The sequence below is a fragment of the Coniophora puteana genome (assembly GCF_000271625.1).
Source record: "Coniophora puteana RWD-64-598 SS2 unplaced genomic scaffold CONPUscaffold_1, whole genome shotgun sequence".
In the NCBI taxonomy this organism is placed as follows: domain Eukaryota; kingdom Fungi; phylum Basidiomycota; class Agaricomycetes; order Boletales; family Coniophoraceae; genus Coniophora; species Coniophora puteana.
Genome location: NW_006913053.1, coordinates 183,406 through 204,785, shown reverse-complemented (window position 1 = coordinate 204,785; position 21,380 = coordinate 183,406). Strand labels below are relative to the sequence as shown.

At 52.1% G+C, this 21,380-nt stretch overlaps 6 protein-coding genes across 6 annotated transcripts; 5 read left to right on the top strand and 1 right to left on the bottom strand.

Annotated features, from left to right (window-relative positions):
- Nucleotides 1-4,651: 4,651 nt before the first annotated feature.
- CONPUDRAFT_28001 (uncharacterized protein) lies at nucleotides 4,652-5,263 on the top strand (the record flags this gene model as incomplete). Its single annotated transcript, XM_007764178.1, has 1 exon — nucleotides 4,652-5,263. A coding segment is annotated over one exon (612 nt), but the record flags the coding sequence as incomplete, so codon positions are not given.
- Nucleotides 5,264-9,058: 3,795 nt separating this feature from the next.
- Nucleotides 9,059-9,732, bottom strand: CONPUDRAFT_148071 (uncharacterized protein; the record flags this gene model as incomplete). The annotated part of the gene is made up of 4 exons (XM_007764734.1): nucleotides 9,059-9,079; nucleotides 9,145-9,256; nucleotides 9,359-9,588; nucleotides 9,652-9,732. The coding sequence occupies 4 exons, from the start codon at nucleotides 9,730-9,732 to the stop codon at nucleotides 9,059-9,061; spliced, it is 444 nt and encodes a 147-aa protein (XP_007762924.1).
- Nucleotides 9,733-11,253: 1,521 nt separating this feature from the next.
- CONPUDRAFT_148070 (uncharacterized protein) lies at nucleotides 11,254-11,874 on the top strand (the record flags this gene model as incomplete). Its single annotated transcript, XM_007764733.1, has 4 exons — nucleotides 11,254-11,322; nucleotides 11,376-11,602; nucleotides 11,666-11,801; nucleotides 11,854-11,874. The coding sequence occupies 4 exons, from the start codon at nucleotides 11,254-11,256 to the stop codon at nucleotides 11,872-11,874; spliced, it is 453 nt and encodes a 150-aa protein (XP_007762923.1).
- A 2,249-nt stretch (nucleotides 11,875-14,123) lies between these two features.
- CONPUDRAFT_148069 (uncharacterized protein) lies at nucleotides 14,124-14,759 on the top strand (the record flags this gene model as incomplete). The annotated part of the gene is made up of 4 exons (XM_007764732.1): nucleotides 14,124-14,192; nucleotides 14,255-14,481; nucleotides 14,551-14,686; nucleotides 14,739-14,759. The coding sequence occupies 4 exons, from the start codon at nucleotides 14,124-14,126 to the stop codon at nucleotides 14,757-14,759; spliced, it is 453 nt and encodes a 150-aa protein (XP_007762922.1).
- A 2,310-nt stretch (nucleotides 14,760-17,069) lies between these two features.
- On the top strand, nucleotides 17,070-17,713 carry CONPUDRAFT_148068 (uncharacterized protein; the record flags this gene model as incomplete). The annotated part of the gene is made up of 4 exons (XM_007764731.1): nucleotides 17,070-17,147; nucleotides 17,215-17,441; nucleotides 17,503-17,635; nucleotides 17,693-17,713. The coding sequence occupies 4 exons, from the start codon at nucleotides 17,070-17,072 to the stop codon at nucleotides 17,711-17,713; spliced, it is 459 nt and encodes a 152-aa protein (XP_007762921.1).
- A 1,439-nt stretch (nucleotides 17,714-19,152) lies between these two features.
- On the top strand, nucleotides 19,153-19,842 carry CONPUDRAFT_180585 (uncharacterized protein; the record flags this gene model as incomplete). The annotated part of the gene is made up of 4 exons (XM_007765757.1): nucleotides 19,153-19,230; nucleotides 19,320-19,549; nucleotides 19,624-19,759; nucleotides 19,822-19,842. 4 exons carry the CDS (start codon nucleotides 19,153-19,155, stop codon nucleotides 19,840-19,842), a joined length of 465 nt encoding a protein of 154 aa, XP_007763947.1.
- Between the last annotated feature and the right edge of the window lie 1,538 nt (nucleotides 19,843-21,380).

Sequence of the window (21,380 nt, the reverse complement as noted above, 5' to 3'; positions counted from 1 at the left end):
GTTGGTGAACTACAAAAATATATGAGAGAATGGCTGTCAGAGTTTGCCCTGACAATGAAGGAGGAAATGCCAGATAGTACGGCTACGTACGTTGACCTGGTGAGACTCGGCAGCGACGCTCGAGACAAAGGTGAGGGCGGCAAAAGCGACAACGGAGGAAGTGAACATGGCTTTGCGGTGGGTGGTAAACTGAGACAGCGAGAGACCTAAGGGTAACTGGCGACAAGGACTGGCTAACAAGTTCTTTTATACCACTTTGTCGAGCATTTCGACTTTCGGGGATCGTTCTAGCTTCGCAATGACGACCGCATCTGCCATCGATGGCCAAGCCTCGTCAAGAGAGGCCGGCAGGCGAGAAAAGCCGTCCTTCAGCGTAAGAAAGATAGCCCAGTGTGTTGTCCATCACAGTACATGTCAAACGCCTGAGGAGCAGGCCGTCGTAGCCTGTACTTCAATAAGAGCTGGTGGAGCGTTCCTGCATGGTCAGCGCATCACAGAAGATAGTCCATACCTACGAGATGAATGGAATAGCAGTAGCCTCATACGATGATCCCCATGCAGATAGAAATGTGTTTGAGTTCTGACAAGAGCGACAGAGGCAAGTCAACCTGCCAGCACAGCAGCCGGCCGGCGGAGGTTGGCGGGCCGAGCAGAAGACGGAGGCAGGAGAAGGCAAAAGTTTTCGGCGCTGGTTGGTGTCGTCATGCTTAGCGTATGAGCTTACAGTAACTCCCATTCGGTACACGCAAAGGTTTGACGGAAACCAATACTTGTTCTTGCGAGCTCGAAAGACAGAAAGTGTGAATGTCTCACCGAATGGAGAGGCACCACTGTGCTCTATCTGTTTGCATGTCACCTCCTTCGGATTGGACGCGGTGGGGTTCTTCGTACATCCAAAGTTCAGCGCTATTCTCCTTGGAGTTTTTCCTGGCCATAGAAGCATACTGTACACCCTTGTCAACACAACACGAACATGACTCAAGGTCGGGTAAAGCAACCAGATTGCACTTGAGCTTGATGCGTCGCAGCCCCCATGGATGTCATGCTGAGAAGATCCTGTGGCTTGGTGCTTGCGTGTAGATTTGGGTATCGTGCTTCAAGTTTGAGACCGTCGAGGAGCGGTCTCCCCTAGGCAGACCCTATGTCAGAAGACAGTCGTTCGTCAAGTGGTCCAAGTTGCGTATGTTCGGGAATCGGAACCGGGTTCCACGACACGCCGCTCCGCCAATCGGAAGAAGAGTGCATCGGGATTCGGAAGCGACTTGATCAAGCGGGCTGGAGTCGTGTCTGTCCTAACCTACGCTTTGTCAACATGGCCATGATCGTATCTCGCTGGGGGTCTTTCATCTTCCATCTACACTATCCGTCGCACACGCGGCTATTGCATATCTTCTCTCATTTATGCTCTGCCCAAGCTTCTTTTTGCCTCGACTTGACGCTTGTTCCTGCTACACTACTGTCTTTTTTCGACCAAAAGTTCGCGGGGTGGCGTGGGAAGATGACTACCAAATACGGCGTGTCCCGCTTTTTGGTTCGTGAGGGTAGTTGGGTGCGGGACAAGGTTCGTCGGGCTTTTCGGGCATGGGTCAAAAGTTCATCGGGGATGGGATACCAGTTTGCCGCCGGACTGGCGGTTGTCCCGCATGGTCAGGCATACCAGGTCCGTGGATCCGGTCATGCGATTGGCACGTTCCCCGTCAATTATGGCTGTACCTGCTGTACCTCTATCTACCTCGTTGCTCACGCCCTTTCGCCGGCTTTCCTTTGCTGTTCTCGCTCGTTCGACCACAACAACCCCCGCTCGCCATCCTCATTCTCGTCTCCTCGTGTTGTGTTCGCGGCCGTTTCTGCATTGCTGCGCATTGCACTCGCCTCAAGGTATGTCAATCATTCCTCTCGTGACTGCTTGCAGGTCTCACCATTCCCTTGTCTTTGCAGGCCACGCAGCTTCGTTGGGTTGAGGGTATCGCGCTCGGAGGTGTATAAAGAGGGCTTTGGATGGTCATGGGCAGGACAGGTTAATCAACTGACTCGTACGCCTATCATTTACCATCCTCTCATCTTCTTTCCTTACTTCGTCTTTCATTCTTAACATTCTCTCTCTTTTAATCCCCGTCTCTACACTGAATACTACTTCTACTGCTATGCCTCCCTTAATAACCATCGACGACTGCATCGCAGAGCTCTCCGGCTTTTTCACAGCGGCCGAAGTCCCCCCTCTGTATCAGTTTTCTCCTATCGATCCCTTACAATCTGTCCGCACCCTCCTTGCTACTCCCCTGCCGGAGGCGATCCCACCTGGAACCTTGGACCCTTCATTCTCGATCACCGACGCTTTCTCACCTGATCCACCTGCACCAGGTCCTTGGGACGTTCTTGCCATCATCATCCCCCCCTATGCCCACCTTCTTCGTCGTACAGTCCTCCAAGAGCAGTGGGACCGTGGATCGCGCAGTCTCCGCATCGACGTTGGTGGGAAGCCACGTAACGTCCCTCTGTGGTTCGCGCCACTCTGGCAGGACCTTCTTCCTGCTGCGACAGCGAAGCCACGGTGGAAAGGTGCTCTCGAATGGGCCGACACAACAATCCTCTCTCAGCCGGTCCAGGCTCCCTTCCCCCACATCCCTCCCGCCCTCACATTGCTCCCCGATGTCATCGGCTGGAATGCCCCAGTTGGGAGTGCTGGCCTCTTCACGTTGGACATCGCCGAGCTGCTCTCGGATGAGTATCTTTCCGGAAAAGTCATCGACCATGCCGTGCGTCTGATTCGTGGCTGGGCGGATGTCTACCCTGTTTGTCGCCGGCTCTACATCGATACCCTCGATTTCCAGATCCCCTTCTCCCCCGATATCCGTCGCGATGTGGACTGGGGTCTCTTCGGCACCCCCCATGCACAGAACCTTACCCATCTTAGCAAGATTTCACGCGAGATCCAGGACAGCGACTATGAGGGCATCATCTGCCCCCTTCATCATTGCCATCTCGATCATTACATCACCGCCCTCTTCGATCTCCGTACTGGTCAGCTCTCAATCGGTGACTCCCTCAGAAGGCGAGCACCCCGGGAATCCATTGCGCCCGAGGATCTTGAAGGCTTTCAACGTTTTGCTGAGAAGATCGGCCACCCCCTCCGCCCCACCATCACCCAGCTCGATCATTCGACCCAGGACGACAACTTTTCCTGCGGCATTGTTACGTTCAACACGATCGAGCGCGCCCTTTTCCCATTGGCTCGAGCCTGGAACCCTGCAACAAAGTTCTCTGAGCGGGCTGAGTGGGCCTTACTTCTGTTGACGCAGGCGGGCAGTCGTTACGGTCCGGTACGTCTTCATCCGTTTCTATTTTAGATATGTGCTAACTATAACCAGTGTGATCTAGGTTTGCCAGACACACTCATCGCTTCTCGTTATGATGGAAGCCGATCCAATCCTCCCGCTCCTTCTGCACTCCCTCAGTCCACTCCTTCCACTTTTCAAGACACCGATGAACCCATCGAGAGTGGTGATGAGGGCTCCCACTTCTCCAATTCGACCACTGACGTCACCGCCCTTGATGATTCCGATTCCGACGACTTACCACCCCGCCCATGGACTGCCCACCCAGTCAAGCCAGCTCAGATCCCCTCTTCCCGGTCTCAGCGAACACTCATCTCACGCCCTCCACCAACTCTTCCACCATGTTCCCACTCCCAGCCCACCCTCACTGCCTTCTTCTCGACAGTCTCACGCGATGACATGGAGGCCGAACGGCTCGCAACCAAACACGAGCGCGAGGTGAAGGGGTATGAGGCTTTTGAGAGGGCAGAGCGGCACGATCGGATTGGGAAGCTGAGGCGAGAGAGGATCCAGAAAGAGAAGGCACGCTTGCGCAAGCAGCGCTGGCGGAGCGAAACTCGGGTTCAGGCTCAGCAGGTGCGTATCACTAACTTTCGGTTTCATTTGCTTGTACTCACTAAAATTCTATGTAGGCAGCTAAAAAGGCCAAAGTGAGGACGGCAATTGCACTCTCGACTGCGTCCGCAAAGGCCACACCGGAAGCATCGCGCCCTCGCCGGTTCTTTTCCTCTCTAGCCTCCAAGAACCAGGATCCGCGTGGCCGAAAGCGCAAGATCACCACACCTGTGGACGCCAAAAACTTCAATTACCGCCATCCGTTAGTCTTCCAGCAGATCGACAACAGCGCACACAAAGTTGGCTGGTCGCCGAAGCGGATTGCCGATGATCTCAAGGCTACAAACCCCCAACAGTTCGCGCGGATCACACCTCAACAGATCGGACGCTGGATCGAACGTCGTCCTCGCGAGTCGCCTCGGTGGAAGGATCACATTCTCGAGCAGGTAGACATCGGCAACAGGCCTCAGGGCAATGTCACTCGGGTAGGAATCCTCGTGAGTGCTATTGACATATCATTCAAAGTCCTCGCTGATGCTCATGTCCTGCAGGATCCTTATCCTGATCTCGTTGAAGAGATCAAGGAACACCTAAAATTCATGCGCTACTCAGGCATAGCGATGGGCACAGCCTCGTGTCATGCAATCATCATGGCGCTTGTTCAGCATCGGGCCCCTGAGCTCCTCCAGTCTTCTGAACCTAACGGCGGACCCAAGTTCATGTGCAGCAACTTCTTCATTCGCAAGTTCGTCTTCCAGGAGCTTGGTTGGGTGCCCAGAGCTTCAACTCGCGCTGCGCAGAAAACCCCAGTCGATGCCGAGCAGAAGATTTTCGAGCTTTTTGTGCGCTTGTCCCTCATGGTTCGCGATTCGGGCGTGCGGCACCCCGATCTACTCGTCAATTTCGATCAAACCCAAGTCGTCATGGCCGATAACACTGCCAACACGTTTGAGGTCAGGGGTGCGAAGCAGGTGTCCGTTCTCGGGAAGGAGGAAAAGCGTGCGTTCACAGCCGTCGTCGGTGTCTCAGCGTCGGGAGATCTCCTCCCGATGCAATTCATCTTCAAGGGTGGATCTCACCGATCCCTCCCCTCCTCGCATGCTCCCTCTATGGATGAAGCCACCCGCTTGGGCTTCGTCTATTCTTGGAACTCGGCCAATTATTGGTCGAGTCTCCCTACGATGGCCGAGTACATGGAGAGGATCGTTGTCCCTCACTTCGCCCGCGCAAAGCAGCTACACGGCTATGCTGATGATCAAGATTGCGCCGTCATACTCGACTGCTGGTCGGTTCATCGCAGCGAGGCTTTTCGGCAGCTCGTTCGTGGCCGATGGCCGTGGATCCGCCTTCTCTTCATACCAGGTGGGACAACCGGTGACTGCCAGCCATGCGACGTCGCGATACAGAAACCTTACAAGCAGGCGATCAAGAGAGCTCAGGCCCAGGATTCAATTGACGAGGCGCTCACGCATCTCAATTCCGTGCCCAATCCGGATCTCCTCGATTTCTCCCTCGATACTCGGCTCGGAACGCTCCGAGACCGATCAGTTGCATGGTGCGTGAAGGCGTACCATGCGATTAATCACCCAGAGCTCATTCGGGAAGTAAGTGCCTCCTTTTTTTTTGCATTGGTCAGTTTTTAACTACGAACAGTCATTCAGTCGATGCACGGTCAAGGGAGGCTTCGACCTCTCGTTTGAGTCGCTCTCTAGCTCGGCCGCCCTCAAGGTCCTCCGTGATCTCCCCCGATCTAACCCGGATCTCTGGGATCGGATCTCCACACCTCCTGCATCCGAGAAGGAGGACGTTGAGGCTCAGGTACCTGACGCCGACGTTGATCCCTTTGAGATGGAGGACGATTCCGATGCCGACGATATGTGGATGGATCCGGCTGATGTTCTGGGTAGGATTCTGTACCCTGACGGCTCAAACGGGGCCGAGAATGGTCTTGACGTCACAGATGAGCATGAAGCGGACGTTGAGGCTGCTCACATGCCTGAACCGGACACTTTAGGCCGTGGTAAGCGCCGCAAGACGTCGAACAAGAACTTCAGCGGGTTTTTCGGGCACTAGGTAGTCTTAGAATGGTTGTAGGAGCTTATTTGATGAATACATATGCGTTTTTCTGCTATTTACGGTGTGTCCCGCTTTTTAGTTCGCGAGCGTCTACAGATGCGGGACAAACTGACCAAAAAGTTCATGTCACCGGTCCGGTGGGACACGGGACGAACTTTTGGTCGAAAAAAGACAGTACTCTTTTACCCTCGAGCGCTAATCTGCACAGCTGTGCCTTAATCTACTCACTTGTTCATGAACAGTGCCCATGCCTTCCTCACCTGCCCTTACCTATCCCCTTCTCAATAAAAACGCCACGCACTGGTCTTCAGCTTCAAGCTTGATCGTCCTCGCATGCGATTGCATTCCTTGACATCCGCGTCTGGCTAACGCCTGAGGCTATGATTTAGTGGCGCATCAGGCCAAACCTCGTTTCAGATCTCATTATCTGCGGCTGTACACGTTTTATCCCGACATTTCATTGAACTCATCCGTGCGATAAGTCACTGATGGATCAAGATATCGCCAAAAGAGGGTTAGTCAAGGTACGTACAAGCATACGAGGAACGGAGGGATTGGATCTAGAGGTGAGTTGCTCTTTGGATTGTTATAACTATGGCGACTCTCATAGCCTACTATAAATCCAGCACTGTTTTATGTATACAAGGCTGACGCTGTGGAGACCGTCTTGCCTCAGAATCCTATGGTGGAAACCTTATTCACCATCGTGTTTGATCCGTTGCATCCATGGATGTGGAGATTAACGTTCAAGCCACTAAATTGTTGATCTACTAGGTCATTCATCTCCCTTACTGGCTCAACACAGACGCTCAGCAAGACATTTGCATTGCCTTCGTGAACGAAACTCTAATCATCTTCAGGACATGCAATCAGGGAAAAGGAGACGTTCCCCTCGAGATGTGCAAGTTGGGAATCACGTTAGGCGCGCGTGGATTCTATTTGAGGCTGTCTCTGGCTGCCCTTGTCCCTGCATCTAGAGCTCTCTCCTTCCGCCCTGGCTCTCCAACATGTCTTCCGCGTCGCTCGAGCAAGAACTCATACAGGATGCGATTTACTTTCAACGGTTCGACTATATATGTGGTGCGTCTGTCAACTTTATGCGTCACTACGGCTGAAAAGAAAACCTTCCAACAGCCAGTACTCTGACTCTCGCGGTATACGATTACCGTGCGTCGCAACTATCAATCCTGCTGAACTTGAAAGATGACAGGGATTTCGACTCCCAGTAATAAACCTAGGGGGCGAGGTATGCGGCCCTGTTCGATATCCCGAGGCAGTAGGACTGATGCCGGGTATACTAGCTCGAGTTTATATGGGTATAGTCACCGTTTTCACTTCTAGTTCTGCAAAGTGCTGAGTCAAAGCGCATCTTCAGGGGAACAGATTTACGTGGACGACCTTGGTGTATGTCATGGTCAGTGCCGCGGAATGAGCCATGTACTGAGAGGTCACTCATACATTCTACAGATGCGTTATCTTGGGCTGATCTTTATCGCGTAAGTGATATATTCATAATTGGTTCTGAAGTGTCGAAGTAAGCTCTGTAGACTGCATAATAGTAAGTGTCGTTGTATTCAGTCATGATATCGTGTCTCACCCTGTCGCTAGTTCCGGACTTTGGTCTGTCACTCTCGGGAAATGTGAGTTTAGTGTGCATATCGCCTTATTTTATTACAGGGCGCTAAATTGGACAAAACGCGATTGCTAGACGTTCGTAGTGTAAAACCATCTTTGATTCTCCGTCTCAGACTGTCTAATCTAGGTGTAAGTACCAGCGCTTCAAGACTCTGATGAATCTGTCTGACGCAGTACATTTTCAGGCTTCCATATCTACGTAATCTCACAAGTATGCATCTTCGTTGTTATTTTGCTGCTCCAAGGTTCGTCCCCTCGCGTCCTCTAAAGTTATCAAACGAGGTCAACGTGTATCAACAGGAATAATGTCCTTGCGAGTGTATGTGCTCTTCGGGCGATCAAGATCTATCCTTCTGGTTCTCGGGCCATGCTTCTTTGTCACACAAGTCCTTAGCATCGTTCCCGATATGTGGTATTTGACCGCCGGGGGGAGTTACTGGAGTGAGTTGAATGAACAATCACTCATCATTTAACAGTGAGCTTACTACGATGGTTTCAGTTGACGAACATTTCCTGAATATCTACGCTTGCGCCTACAACGCCCCAACAAATCGAACTTGGATAACTCCGATCTCCAATGCTGCCGTGCTTGCATTCGAAGTCCTTCTTTGCGCATTTGCACTGCGTTATGCCATCAAGAACATCCCTGTTTCATTCTTGAGGTCCCCGGGGCGAGGAGCGACTAGTCTCGCGTGGGTCATTGTGCGCGACAATCTAACGTACTTTTTCATGTGAGTATGAGGCCCTGGACGGTCTTTGTGCCTTTTGCGTCAGGCGACTGACGATACTCTCAGCGCGCTCGTATCTATGTTCCTTGCCTCAATTGACCAGGTTCCTTCGTTCGTCAACGTGCGGAGCATACTTCATTTGTTTCTAATGAGAGCTAACACCAGCCTTGGACTTTTGTTCTCACAGTCATCTACCTTCCTGGTGGTGTACAGCGTGGCGCTAACAGTTTTAACAACAATGGCCGGACCGCGTATGGTTATAAACCTACGTAGGTGCTACTCGGTGGCATTGGGGGCGGGAACAGCTGGGTCGAACGAAATGATGACAACAGTGTCCTTTGCGAGCGCGCCGCCACAGGCGGAGTATGAGGTCGGTTATTAGTACTTAATTAATTTCGAAGCAACCTTGGGTAGTACTAACACCATCAACGGCCATGAACCTCAGATAGACTAAGTACCGTAATTCGGGAAATAAAATAAGCGAGCCTTGGATGTCCTTGCCGATACATCCGGCGTCAATCAGACCACCAATCCGAAGAAAATCCTGGTCAAAGTTCCGGACGCAACGAGTTGATTATGTTTTGACTGACCCAATGTAGCATTTCTCTCTTGTATATGTCATGATTCGTACTCAGAACTGCTGGTCATGCTACTGGCGATAGATCATAACATCGACATAGCACATCTAATTGAATATATAGATAAGAACTAGTAGAGCTATCGGATAGTCTAGCAGAAGCTGATGTTGATCTGCAAACAGTACATCAGCTTCCAGGTCTACATGAATCCACCATCGTGGGGAAAAGAGGACTTACACCGCAGTTGTTGGCTGCGCAGTTGACGAGGGGAACCTGCGGAGGGCTGAACGACGCCTGGGGACAGGTGGGCGAGTTGCACTCAAGGCCGTCTGTGCAGCCGTTGATGAAGCTTTGAAGTTGAATCCGAGTGGTGTTTGGCTAGTAGGCAAGGCAGATGCCGTCAATATTCTGCATAACTTCAAGATATCATGATAGGCACTGAAAGACTCACTAGTTGTGGTTGCCTTCGGGCTCAAGCGTGATATCGGCCTGCGAGAAGCCCGTGTTCGCGAGGGTAAACTCGACAGCGCCGCAGCCAAGACCGTTGTTCGTGCAAGATCCGCCGTTGTCGAGCCAGGCAATGCCGCCGTTAAGCGGGCCTTGGATGGTCGTGGCACCTTGTGGGGTCGAGTCACCCTGGTAAAGGAAGAGGGGAGTGCCGTTTCCACAGTTGTTCGTGAACTTGTATGCGGGGCTTTAGCATACATGGGCAGAAAGACGCATGGAAGAGCATGATGTGCTTACCGTGACCTGATGCGACTCCTGAGCAGCGGCGCCCGAGACGAAGGCAAGGGCGGCGAAGGCAAAGACAGTAGCGGAGAACATGATTGTTTACGAGAAAGCACGAAGCTGGAGACAAGGTTATTTGATACTGAGGATTATCGGGCGAAAGCTCGCTCGTTTTTATACTGTGATGTGGAGCACCTTCAGAGATTTCGAGCCTACGCGTAGTGAGTGTTTGATGGTCAATCAGGTCCCCTTTTGTCGAGAAACCGAGAAAAAGTGCCCTACGTCAGCGACATCAAACAGTATATCATGTAGTTCATCATAGACAATATCAGAGACCCTAGGAGCAGCCTCTGTTGCATCATGAGTGAGTGGAGCGTTCCTGCATGGTCAATGCTGAACATGAGCACATCCGTACGAGATGTGAATGCGACTGAGGCTTCAAGGCGTCGATCTCCATGCAGAAAGCATTGTTCATGCTTGAGCGGAGTAAGCGACCGTGAAGCCGACCGATGAACTCAACGAGCAGTGCAGGACCCACAAGAAGACTTGCAGGGCGATCGACGAAGGAGCAAGAAGCCCGTCATCTGAAACACCTCACTCGGGACTCGATATCGGGTGTGGAGACCCGAGTGGAAATCGAGGCGGTGTGAACAGCTGCGATCAGAACTGTTGAGTTGGCCATTCAGTCAGCTCTGACAATATTAATGGCGACAAACGCCAGTGTGCCAGTGCAGCAGCTCCGTGTAGTACGGCCGGGATCAGCCGAACGTGTCCAAACTCCGCGAATCTCGCCCAATGCGACACGTCGCGTTCCCAAGTTCGCGTTTTGCTTTCTTAGGCTACCATGTTAATACCGACATCAAGCTTCTGCTTTTATTCTCCATACAAACTGACCACGGCACGAGAACGATTTGATATGTCCGTTATACTAAGCCTGTTATGGTGTTTGTATATATGTGAGTAGCCTTAATGCTGTCCATATTGACGCAAAGCTAGAACCCCAGGAAATTCGGAATTACAAGGTTCTATGCATTCTACGAAACAGCGCCTACCTAAGAATACTTGCTTCGGTGCTGTAATGCGCGGATTCGCGCTTGATGTGCGCACCTCCCGCCCACATCAGCAGCTCCTCTAAAAGCATTTGTGGCGCCAAACTCTTGCATGAGCCTGCTGTCAAGTCCCATACGTACCGAGCTCAGAAACTGCGTACATGCACGAACTTGCTCGATACTAAGAGAAATAGAGCTCAACATCACCAGCAGATCCTTCGACCTACACATCGACGCGCATCACCCGACGTATATGCCTCGGCGCCTTGCGACTTGGTCGGGACTGCCTTTGAATTCTAATTGAGCCAGCTGGGTGACGTCCGTCGGCATCGCGCTGTGTCTCGGATCAAGATGTGAAGCTGGAACACTGTGCGTATACAGTTTTGTAATGCTATAGCCTTGGTGCGCGCACATGTCTGTTTCCCGGACCAGAGCTGGCATACTTGAGCGTCTGGTGAGGTCGGAAACACTATAAATTGGAGGCGATTTGGAGCCAGAGTTGAGTAGCATCGAGAGCTTACCCGTCTTCTACACTCACACATCCTCTTCAATTGAAGCCAATTCAAAAATGTTCGCCATCATTGCTACTGCTGTCGCCCTCGCCTCCTTCGTCGCTGCGGAGTCGCACCAGGTCACTGTAAGCGCCCTATTTTCCACCCATCATGAACGTACGCTGAATCACTATGATAGTTCACCAACAACTGTGGCTACGGCACCCCTCTCTTCCTCTACCAAGGCGACTCCACGCCGCAAGGTGGGACCACGATCCAAGGCGAGCTCAACGGCGGCATTGCCTGGCTCGAGAACGGCTCGTGCACAACCGATGGTGTTAACTGCGGTGCCGTCGAGTTTACCCTTCAAAACACCGGATACAGCCAGGCGGATATTACGCTTGAGCCTGAAGGCAACCACAACTAGTGAATACTTCTCGTTAATGTTAAGCTGACCATCCAGCGCTGACGGATAACGTGTTTGTTTAGCCTGTACCCGATCGGCTTTAACTTCATTAACGGATGCTCGAACGGTCTTTTCTGTGACAACCCCAACTGCATAACCGTGGCATCGTTCAGTCCTACTCAGGTCCCGCTTGCGGACTGTCAGGCAGACAACTGCGGCGTAAGTGTTCGTTGGGCCCACCATTCAGAACTGAATCTAACGAGTCCCGCAGATTAACGTCATTTTCTGCTAAATGTTGCAGAAACTTAAGATACTTTTCTCTTATGGGTACTATGGTACATGGGCATGGGTTTTAATATTGGCAATCTTGGTGTCACGTATTTCGATGTTTTGTGTTTTGGGACGTCAAATAAGAATGACGTTGGTGTTTAGCTTGACAATTTATTTTGGTGCTGTACTTGAGACTTGCGGGTCTGACGTGACGTATTCTACCAGCGCTGAGAATGGCCACGAAATTGGCGCTAATCGGCGTGAAACTGGGGGCAACGAACGTGCCAGCGACTTTCTTGTTTTCAGCAGCTATCAGCAGCTGTATCCTTCCCGAAGGATTTGACGCTACCAAATGTACTCGAGTATATCTCGACTTCGCGTTTGCTTTCAACGTTTCGTCTGACAAAGTCTCTCGTAGAGCATTATAGAAATGTCAATGGAAGAATTTTGAAGCCGCTCTCATTGACTTTGCTGCAACTTAAAACGCCTCAATGACGCATCAGATCAAGCCTTGTTTCAGACCTCATGCTTCGTAGCTATGTACCTTTTATCACTTATCACAATATAACATTGAAAGACGCATGGAAGAGCATGCTGGGCTTGCTATGACCTGATGTGATTCCTGAGCCTGAGCGATGCTCGAGACGAATGCGAAGACAGCAAAGGCAACGACAGAGGAAGAGAACATGCTTGTGTGCGAGAAAGCAAAACGCTCGAGATGAGGTTGGCTAAAGCTGAGGATCATCGGGCAAAATCTCCCCCGTTTTTATGTTTTATTTTAGAGCACCTTCAGCGATCTCGAGGCTCGGCGTAGTGAATGTTTGATGATCATTCAGATCCTCTTTTGCCGAAGAAAAGGGCAATAGTGCCCTACGTCAGCGACATCAGACAGTCTAGCACGTAGTTCTTCACGGAGAATGCCAAAAACCCAAGGAGCAGCCAGTGTTGCATCGTGAATGAGCGGACAGACCTGCGTGGTCGATGGCTGAATGCCAGCACGTCCGAGCAATATGTACAAGCGACTGAGGCGCCCAGAGATCGATCTCCATGCAGAAACAGTTGCTTATGCAAGTTCATGCTCCGGAGAAGTAGACGGATGTGGAGACAGCGGATAAAATCGACAAATAGTGTAGGCCCTCTCAAGAGCCCTGTAGAACTATCTTGAACAAACGAGCAAGAAGCCCGTAAGCTGAAACAGGCTGAAACGTGCACTCGGGATTAACTCTCTGGCGTGGAGAATTGGGTGGAATCAAAGGTGATGTGAGCAGCTGCGATCATTCTGTTGAGTTGGCTATTGTTCAGCTCCAATGATAATGGCGACAAACGACAGTCTGCCAGCGCGGCAACTCCGTGTAGCACGGTCGGGATCAGCCGAGTGTTTTTTACAACTCCGCGCATCGCGCATAATGTGAACGCGTCGCGCTCCGAGCCGCTTTTAGGCTAACATGCAAACGCCGACCGTCAGCTTCTGCCTCTGATATACAAAGTAACATAGAGCACAAGGATGTTATATTTCCACAATGCAAAACCTATCATGGCATTTGAGCATCTGTAAGCGGCCAAGATCTTCTCCATTTTGACGCGAAGAAGCTAGAACCACAGGTACTTCGAAATTGAAGAGTTCTACGCACTCTATGAACCAGCGTCTACCTAGCAATACTTTCTTTGGTATAATTATGTGTGTGTTTGAAATTGACCGTCGCTGTCCTGCTAACCTCCCGTGTATATATGCAATTCCATTGAAGGCGTCTGTAACATATAGTGGCCAAACTCTTGCATGAACAGCCTGCTGTCACGAGCCATACATTCCGACCCCAAAAGCTGAGTGCACGTCAGAACATGCTGATTATTGACAGAAAATTCCGCTGATCATGATGACCAGTCAACCCTTCAATCCAAGCATCAACCGCATTGGCACCCGGAGTGCATAGCCTGACATTTTTGCCTCTGCGCCTTGCGACTTGGTCGGGTCTGTCTGCATCCTTATAAAGCTCGCTTGGAGGTGACGATGATCGGCACTGTGGTGCATCACTGTGCAAAATCTATGCTGAAACAATGGTGCGCGTACATTCCTTTGATGCTCCAACAGATATCGGTGCGCGTACATGTTTGCTCCCCGGTTCTTGGCTGGTATCCTTGAGAAGCTGACAAACACCTAGTGAGGCCAGAAACCGTATAAATTGAAGGGGTTTGAGGCCAGGATTGAGCAGCACCGAGAAGCCCACTTGTCGTCAACACGATACTTCTCATACTATACTATCTCATTGAAACATGTTTGCCATTGCTGCTGCCGCCCTCGCTCTTGCCACCTTTGTCGCTGCGGAGTCCCACCAGGTCACCGTAAGTGCCTCTTTCCCCTTCGCCGACAATGCGATCGTATACTGAAAGGTCTACCATTATAGTTCACCAACAACTGTGGTTATGGAACCCCGCTCTTCCTCTACTCGAGTGACGGCACCCCTCAGGGCGCGACAACGATCCAGGCCCCGCTCAGCGGGGGCATCGCCTGGCTCGAGAATGGCTCGTGCACAACCGACGGTGTCAACTGCGGTGCCGTCGAGTTCACGCTCGTAAACACTGGCTACTCACAGGCAGACATCACCCTTGAGCCCGAAGGCAACCACACCTAGTGAGTTTGGTTTATCCTGACCGCCCCTTGATACCCTCGGGCACTGACACGAAACGCGCGCGTGTGCAGCCTGTACCCGATCGGCTTCAACTTCACCAACGGGTGCTCGAACGGCCTCTTCTGCGACAACTCTAACTGCAAGAATGTGGCGTCCTTCACTCCTACGCAGGTTCCGCTCGCGCAATGCTCGGCTGACAACTGCGGAGTAAGTTCCTGCTTAGCATGTCGACCAGAACTGATTCGAACAAATTCCGCAGATCAATGTTATTTTCTGCTAAATTAGCAGCGGACATACGGATATGTCCCCAGCAAGGACAGAAGGCATGGACACGAAAATAGATTCTGTTTTGAAGACTCCTTGATGCTATATATTGTAAAATGTGACGAACATTTCTGCTTGCCTTGAAACCTCTTTTTGACGTTGTTCCTGGGTCCTTTGAGAAACATGGGCCGTGACGTTTTATGTCACCGGTGAGATCGACTACGCATCCGGCGTTACGTGATGTAAACCCGGGGGTGAGCATGCCAGCAATCCAAGGGTGAGAGAGAGCGAAGCACACGACTGACCGCGCTCTTGTATGGAGAGTTTCTCCCCGTTCGATCTACGAAGATCTCGAGCCCTCCTCTGAATATTTGCTGAACCAATAAGTATTGCAGATATAAGAGGAGGAGTGTTTAATCTTCATCGTGAGTTTGTTCTAGTTTTAAAAGGGCTTTCGCAGCACGAGCTTTCAATATGGGCGCATGGAATTCCCCTCTCATTGTTTGAAGCATTTCGGGGTTCTTTAAAGCGGACGCACATTACTCAGTTGACAGGGGCTTTCGAGGCTATTCTCGGCGAAATGATCTTCTGAACAACTCCACACGCGAGTAACTCCGCGTTATCCGGAGCTATCCGGAGTTATGCGCCGTCGGTGCCGCAGCAGCAGCTGTACTTACCGCACCGTCAGCTGCGTCGCACTACAGGAGACGTTGGCCCAACGACCTTTCAGCCCACGCTCTCCGAAGGTAGCAGCCTCAAGAGTACACTAGGATCTCTCTTACTGGTGAGATATATCCACCACTAATTCCCCTCCTGCGCCCTCGGAGCTACCTCTCTGCCACGTCGACGTGGCAAACGCGCGGTGACGGCGATCAACACAGCTCTGTATCTCGCATTCAAATTAAGTGAGTGACCAATGGAAAATCTACTGATCGCACACATGCGCGTTCGACGGACTGGAGACATGTAGCAAATCTAACTATTCCAGTCACGACTAGCTTCTGTGATGCGGCATGAGGTCCTGTGTCATGATGGGATGGGATGGGCTCACCGAGTTGCATGACGGAGCGGCAGAAGACGGCAGACAATGGGCAACCCCAGGTTGAGAATTCTTGTACGTTTGGATACCTGGTCCATTCACACCCGTATAGTCAGCAAACACCCCCTCTCGCTGACTCGCGTCGCTGCTTTCTATCGCATCATACATGGCAGTGTTTTCACTTTGCAAAGCATGCTACAACACGCACTAATGGGATCGAAGCAACTGCCATGGACTCCGAGACTCGGTGCTAGTATATGTTCTGATGCGGCTGATCGCAACGCTGTGGATCAAGTTCTGAAATCATCTCGGCCGTCATTTCCGTCTGCGCTTATCACTCTAAAAATAGGCTAGAGCAACAAACAGACACGACAAGTTGCCACCGCTGCTCGTCGCTCTCCAGTAAAGAGCGGTTTGGGGCCTTCGCTTTTGCTCGAGGTAAGTATATATGTGTCTTCTGAACGAACTCTCGAAGGTGAATGATTTCACTTGTTCACAACCTAACTCTCCTCCCCCTCGAGTCTTTTCCTCGGGCGGTTGTATACCCCACCCTCGCATGCATGGTACATCAATGCATCACGACTGGTGCGCTCGTGAAGAATCAACCTTGCATACCTGTGCTAAATGTGCCCCTGGAGACCCAAAACACCTCTGCACTGGCACTCCTGTCCCTGCTTGACCTCGGCTCCGTTCAACTATTCTTATCTCAGTCTCGCTCTGCGCTCGCCTCCCCGCGCGGATCATGACACCTGCATGCTACACTATGCACGAACGCCAGACTTCTCCCAACGACGCGCCTGCGGCAAGGCACAGCTCCGCGCAGCGCACGCTAACGAGAGCGCGATGGCCTAACGCTAACGTGTGGGGCTGATGTGAGGCGCGGCAGTCACTTGACGATCATCGAATGAATAGCTCCCCTATCGAAACCGCGAATCCTCGGGCCACGGCAGGCCATGGCAGGATCATGGTAGGGCACATTGTCGTTCTCGAGGCAGAAATGATCAACGCGTGGGCCGCTGTCGCTCCCACGTCGGCGAGGCGCCAGCTCGATCTGCCCGTCTTTCGGGCAGGGTTACGTTGCAAGAATCTTGTCAGTGCGACATACTGACCTCCGAAACCGGGTATTTTTGGTACGCGAGCATATAGCAGTGCTGCTGCCAGCGAGGACTTAGATGCAGGTGCGTGCTACACTGGTCGAGAGGGAGAGGTATAAATTCAAGGCGAGATTGGCGTCGAAGAGCATCATTAACTACCTATTCACCCTCCTCTCAAACACACATTCCAAACATGTTCGCCGCTTCCGTTCTCGCCGTCGCTGCCCTCGCCTTCGCCTCTGGCGCTGCCGCCGAGTCGCACCAGGTCACTGTACGTATTAGGCCCATTCGTTCGCCTCCAGACCAACGCTAACTTCCGTCCGCTTCGTCACTACTAGTTCACCAACAACTGCGGCTACGGTACCCCTCTCTTCCTGTACCAGGGCAACTCCAACCCTCAGGGCGCCACCACCATCCAGGGCGAGCTGAACGGCGGTATCGCTTGGCTCGAGAACGGCTCGTGCACCACCAACGGTCTCAACTGCGGTGCCGTCGAGTTCACCCTCCAGGACACCGGCTACTCGCAGGCCGACATCACCCTTGAGCCCGAAGGCAACCACAACTAGTAAGCCTTCTGCGCCTCTCAGTCTGCTTGGAGTATGTCATTGATGGCTCTCGCTTTCTAGCGTGACTTCTCTTGGCTTCAACTTCATCAACGGCTGCTCCACCGGCCTGTTCTGCGACTCGCCCACCTGCTCGGAGGCCTCGTTCACCCCCACCCAGGTCCCCCTCGTTGACTGCCAGGCCAACGACTGCGGCGTAAGCTTCCTGTCATTTCTCGAGCTTGAATGTTGGATGCTAACGAGATGTTTGCAGATCAACATCACTTTCTGCTAAACGTCAAATACGACGCACTGCATGGGTTTTGAGAGGGGTATATATTTATGGGGCTAATATGTGAATGCAGTTAATATCTGGGATCATGTATAGGTTTTGTCAATTGCATTAGAACGCTGTTGACGTACAAGTTCAATTCGTTGCGATGCGTTGTGCTTTGTATCGGCTGAGGCATTTAAAAGAAGTTTATCTCTCGAGTTGACGTCGTAGTTAATGCACATTGCTTTGAGACGTTGCACATTGCTTTGAGACGTTACACAACTCAAGTCGGTCACTAACCGTCTTTAACAGGACGGCTAACCTGATTCTGCCCTATTAGTTGTAGCATGCATTGGTGCTCGTCAAGCTCAACTACCACTTATTACTCTTTTATACACGTGCCTCAACCAGTACCATCATTCACAATATTCCGACGATGTCCGAGTGCAAGCGGCCGCGGGAAGTCAACATCTCGGCAACATTAGGGCCGGCATCTCGTCCCATCTCGGCGCGCTTGCGTCCGAGTCAAGTCCGAGTCCTCCTACATTCTGCTCATGATCATTAAAACTCGACCAACATCAGCCGCCACCTGTGTTAAATGAATCCATGAGACCCAGAGCAAATATCTCTGCGCACCTGTGCCCTCCTGACCAACCCCCTCGGACTAAATCTGTCCGGTCCCTACCCGACGAAGGCTGACCTTCGGCGTGCCGTTGCAGGCTGTTGCTCTCCGTCCCTCATGCGGATCGACCGTGAATGCATGACATGGACACGTGTAACCTTCCACTACTAGTATAGACTTACAGGTCCCTGGAATAAGGCTGGGACATCGGCCCGACACCGGTCCCATTGGTCTTGTGCTCCCGCTATGTCTGGACACGCTACTTCAAGCGCATACACCATCTATAACCATCTCAAAGACGCGTCTGCAACTAGGCACAGTCCTCGCGACATGATCATAGGACATGAAGAGTGCTAATATCCGGGTCTATCTCTGGCGGTCGGGGCTGATGCGATGTCACGTCGATCCCTAGACTATCACACAATGGCTCTCCTAGCTCCCCGTCTCTCCCCTATCTCGTTAAGCAGGAAACCCACGGAACATGACAAGATTGTCAATGCACCCTACGGCGCGAAGCCAACCAAAACATGCAGGGCTGCTGCTCCCACGTCGACGAGGCATCTGTTTGATCTACCTGCCTTTCGGGATTGCCCTCGCAAGGTCTATGTCAGCTTGACATAGGTGTTCACCTCCGGGATCAAGTAATCAGGGACGCGAGCACACTAGCAGCATAGTGCAATGCCGCCGCTTCTGCCATCGAGGAGGCATGTGTAGTTAGGCGATGCACTGGCTGGTGGGTGGGTGGGGAGGTATAAATACGAGGTGGGATTGGCGTCGGGGAGGACCGTCAGCTTAGTTCTCTCTCTCTACTACAACCCGCTAGACCTTCACCTCGAATATGTCCGCCGCCTCCGTCCTCGCCGTCGTTGCTCTCGCCTTCGCCTCTGCCAGTGCTGCCGAGCAGCACCAGGTCACTGTAAGCACCCCCTCATCTACTACGCTCATTATTACTTTCTCCCGGGCGGGAACGCTGACGTACACTCGCGGCCTCTTTTTGCCATGTAGCTCACCAACGACTGCGGCTACGGCACGCCCCGTTTCCTCTACCAAGGCAACGGGAGCCCGCAGGGTGCGGCCACGATCCAGGGAGAGCTTAACGGCGGTATCGCGTGGCTTGACAACGGCGCCTTGTGCTCGACCAACGGCGTCGGCTGCGGCGCCGTCGAGTTCACACTCCAGAACACTGGCTTATCGCAGGCCGACATCACGCTCGAGCCCGAAGGCAATCACAACTAGTGCGTGCCTCCTTAGCTATATAAATTCTGCGATGTTGATGTTGCTGCTGCTGATGGATGTATGCGAACACCAGCCTCCACCCAATCGGCTTCAACTTCATCAACGGATGCAACACCGGCCTGTCTTGCAACAACCCCGACTGCGTCGACCAGGCATCATTCAGCTCGACCCAGGTCCCGCTCGTCGACTGCGAGGCCGACGACTCTGGCGTAAGCTTCTCATAAACTCGTTAAATTCCCTGAAAACAGGTGCTGACGAGACACCCTTACAGATCAGTGTCATTTTCTGTTAGACGTCGCCGTTCGCGATTCCGCGTTTTGCACGGGTTCTCAGAGGGGTTTCACAGGCTATTGGGGCACGGCGGTTCTGAGTTTACTGGCTGGGTTACAGTGACTATTTGGGTGTAACTTGTACATGTATCGGGTGAGCCGAATGCAGTAGAAAGCGTTGTTAACTGTTAAGCACCAGTTTCATTCCCTGGGCATGGGATTGCGCTTCGCCTCACCAGTATCACTTGGAGCGAGAAAGTACCCCAGTGACGGTAGACATGCAGTACATCCTCCCCGTATAGTTAACCTTCTTACCGTTATTCATTTGGCTCTCGCGTTGAACTGGAGGGCAGCTTGATCCTCCCGCTTTGGACTTCTGGACTGTGAATGGCATCAGAACGTTGAATTTTAAGCTCAAATCTGGCGTGGTGCATTGTGTTTCGTGGTCATGAATGAAGCGAGCACGGTTCTCAGCGAAGGCCAAAGCTGAAGCACGCACCGCACACGACATTAACATGAGAGTACCTTAGCACTAACTGTCGGGGTCCTTTACATCTCACGTTGGTTGCCAACTGTTTTATATATATATAGGACGCCTAGGGTTACCTGACTGTGTCCTGTCTTTTTTAAGTTGTTAACTGTTAATAACTGACAATGGCAGTGTCGCTGAAGGTGTTGGCATTAATATTAATGTTCACGAGAATCAGATTTACACCATTTGCTTGATATTCGGGCAGTTTGAGTATATATTTGTGCAGTCTGCTAGAGCACACGTGAATGGAAGTTTATTGTCTCAATAGATTGCAGTAAACGCGCCACTCTACAATATCGCAACAGTGTTCGCCCAAGTGCAAGGCCGGAAGTCAACATCTCGGCAACGCTAGGGCCGGCATTCCAGCTCATCTCGACGCGCGTTGCGTCCGAGTCCTCCAACATGCTGCTCACAATCATGAAAACCCGACCACATCACCTGTATCAAGTATACCCCTGGAGACCCACTGGAGCGAGTACAGACTGTATCTCTGTCCATCTGTGCCCGCTTGACCAACTCTCTGACCAAGCTTGGACCTGGCGCTCTCCGGCCATCTCCTCGCGTGGATCGACAATGACGCATGCCACCTGCCACTACGGAATCGCGTGTCCCGAAAACAAGCAAGGACAGCCGTCATCGGTTTTATGCTCCCGCTATGTCAAGAGTGCATGCAGTGCTCCTGCATACTGCTCAGTACGTGAATTCCCAGAAACCATCTCAACGACGCGTCTGTGGCAAGGTACAACACCGCACATCACGAGCGCAAGCTACTATCCGGGCCTAACTCTGGTACACGGGACTGATGCGCTGAGGTGGCCGCTGGACGATCAGTTCAATGGCTCTCCTGGCTCTCCCCGCTCGCTAAGCGGCGCACTCACGGAACATGACGAGACTACCAAGGCACAACACAATACGTCGTCCCCCAACGCGAGCCCTTCTGACATATGCGGGGCTGCTCCTCCCACGTCGGCGAGGCACCTGTTTGATCTCCCCGCTTCTCGGGATTGCCCTTGTCAGCCTGACATAGGT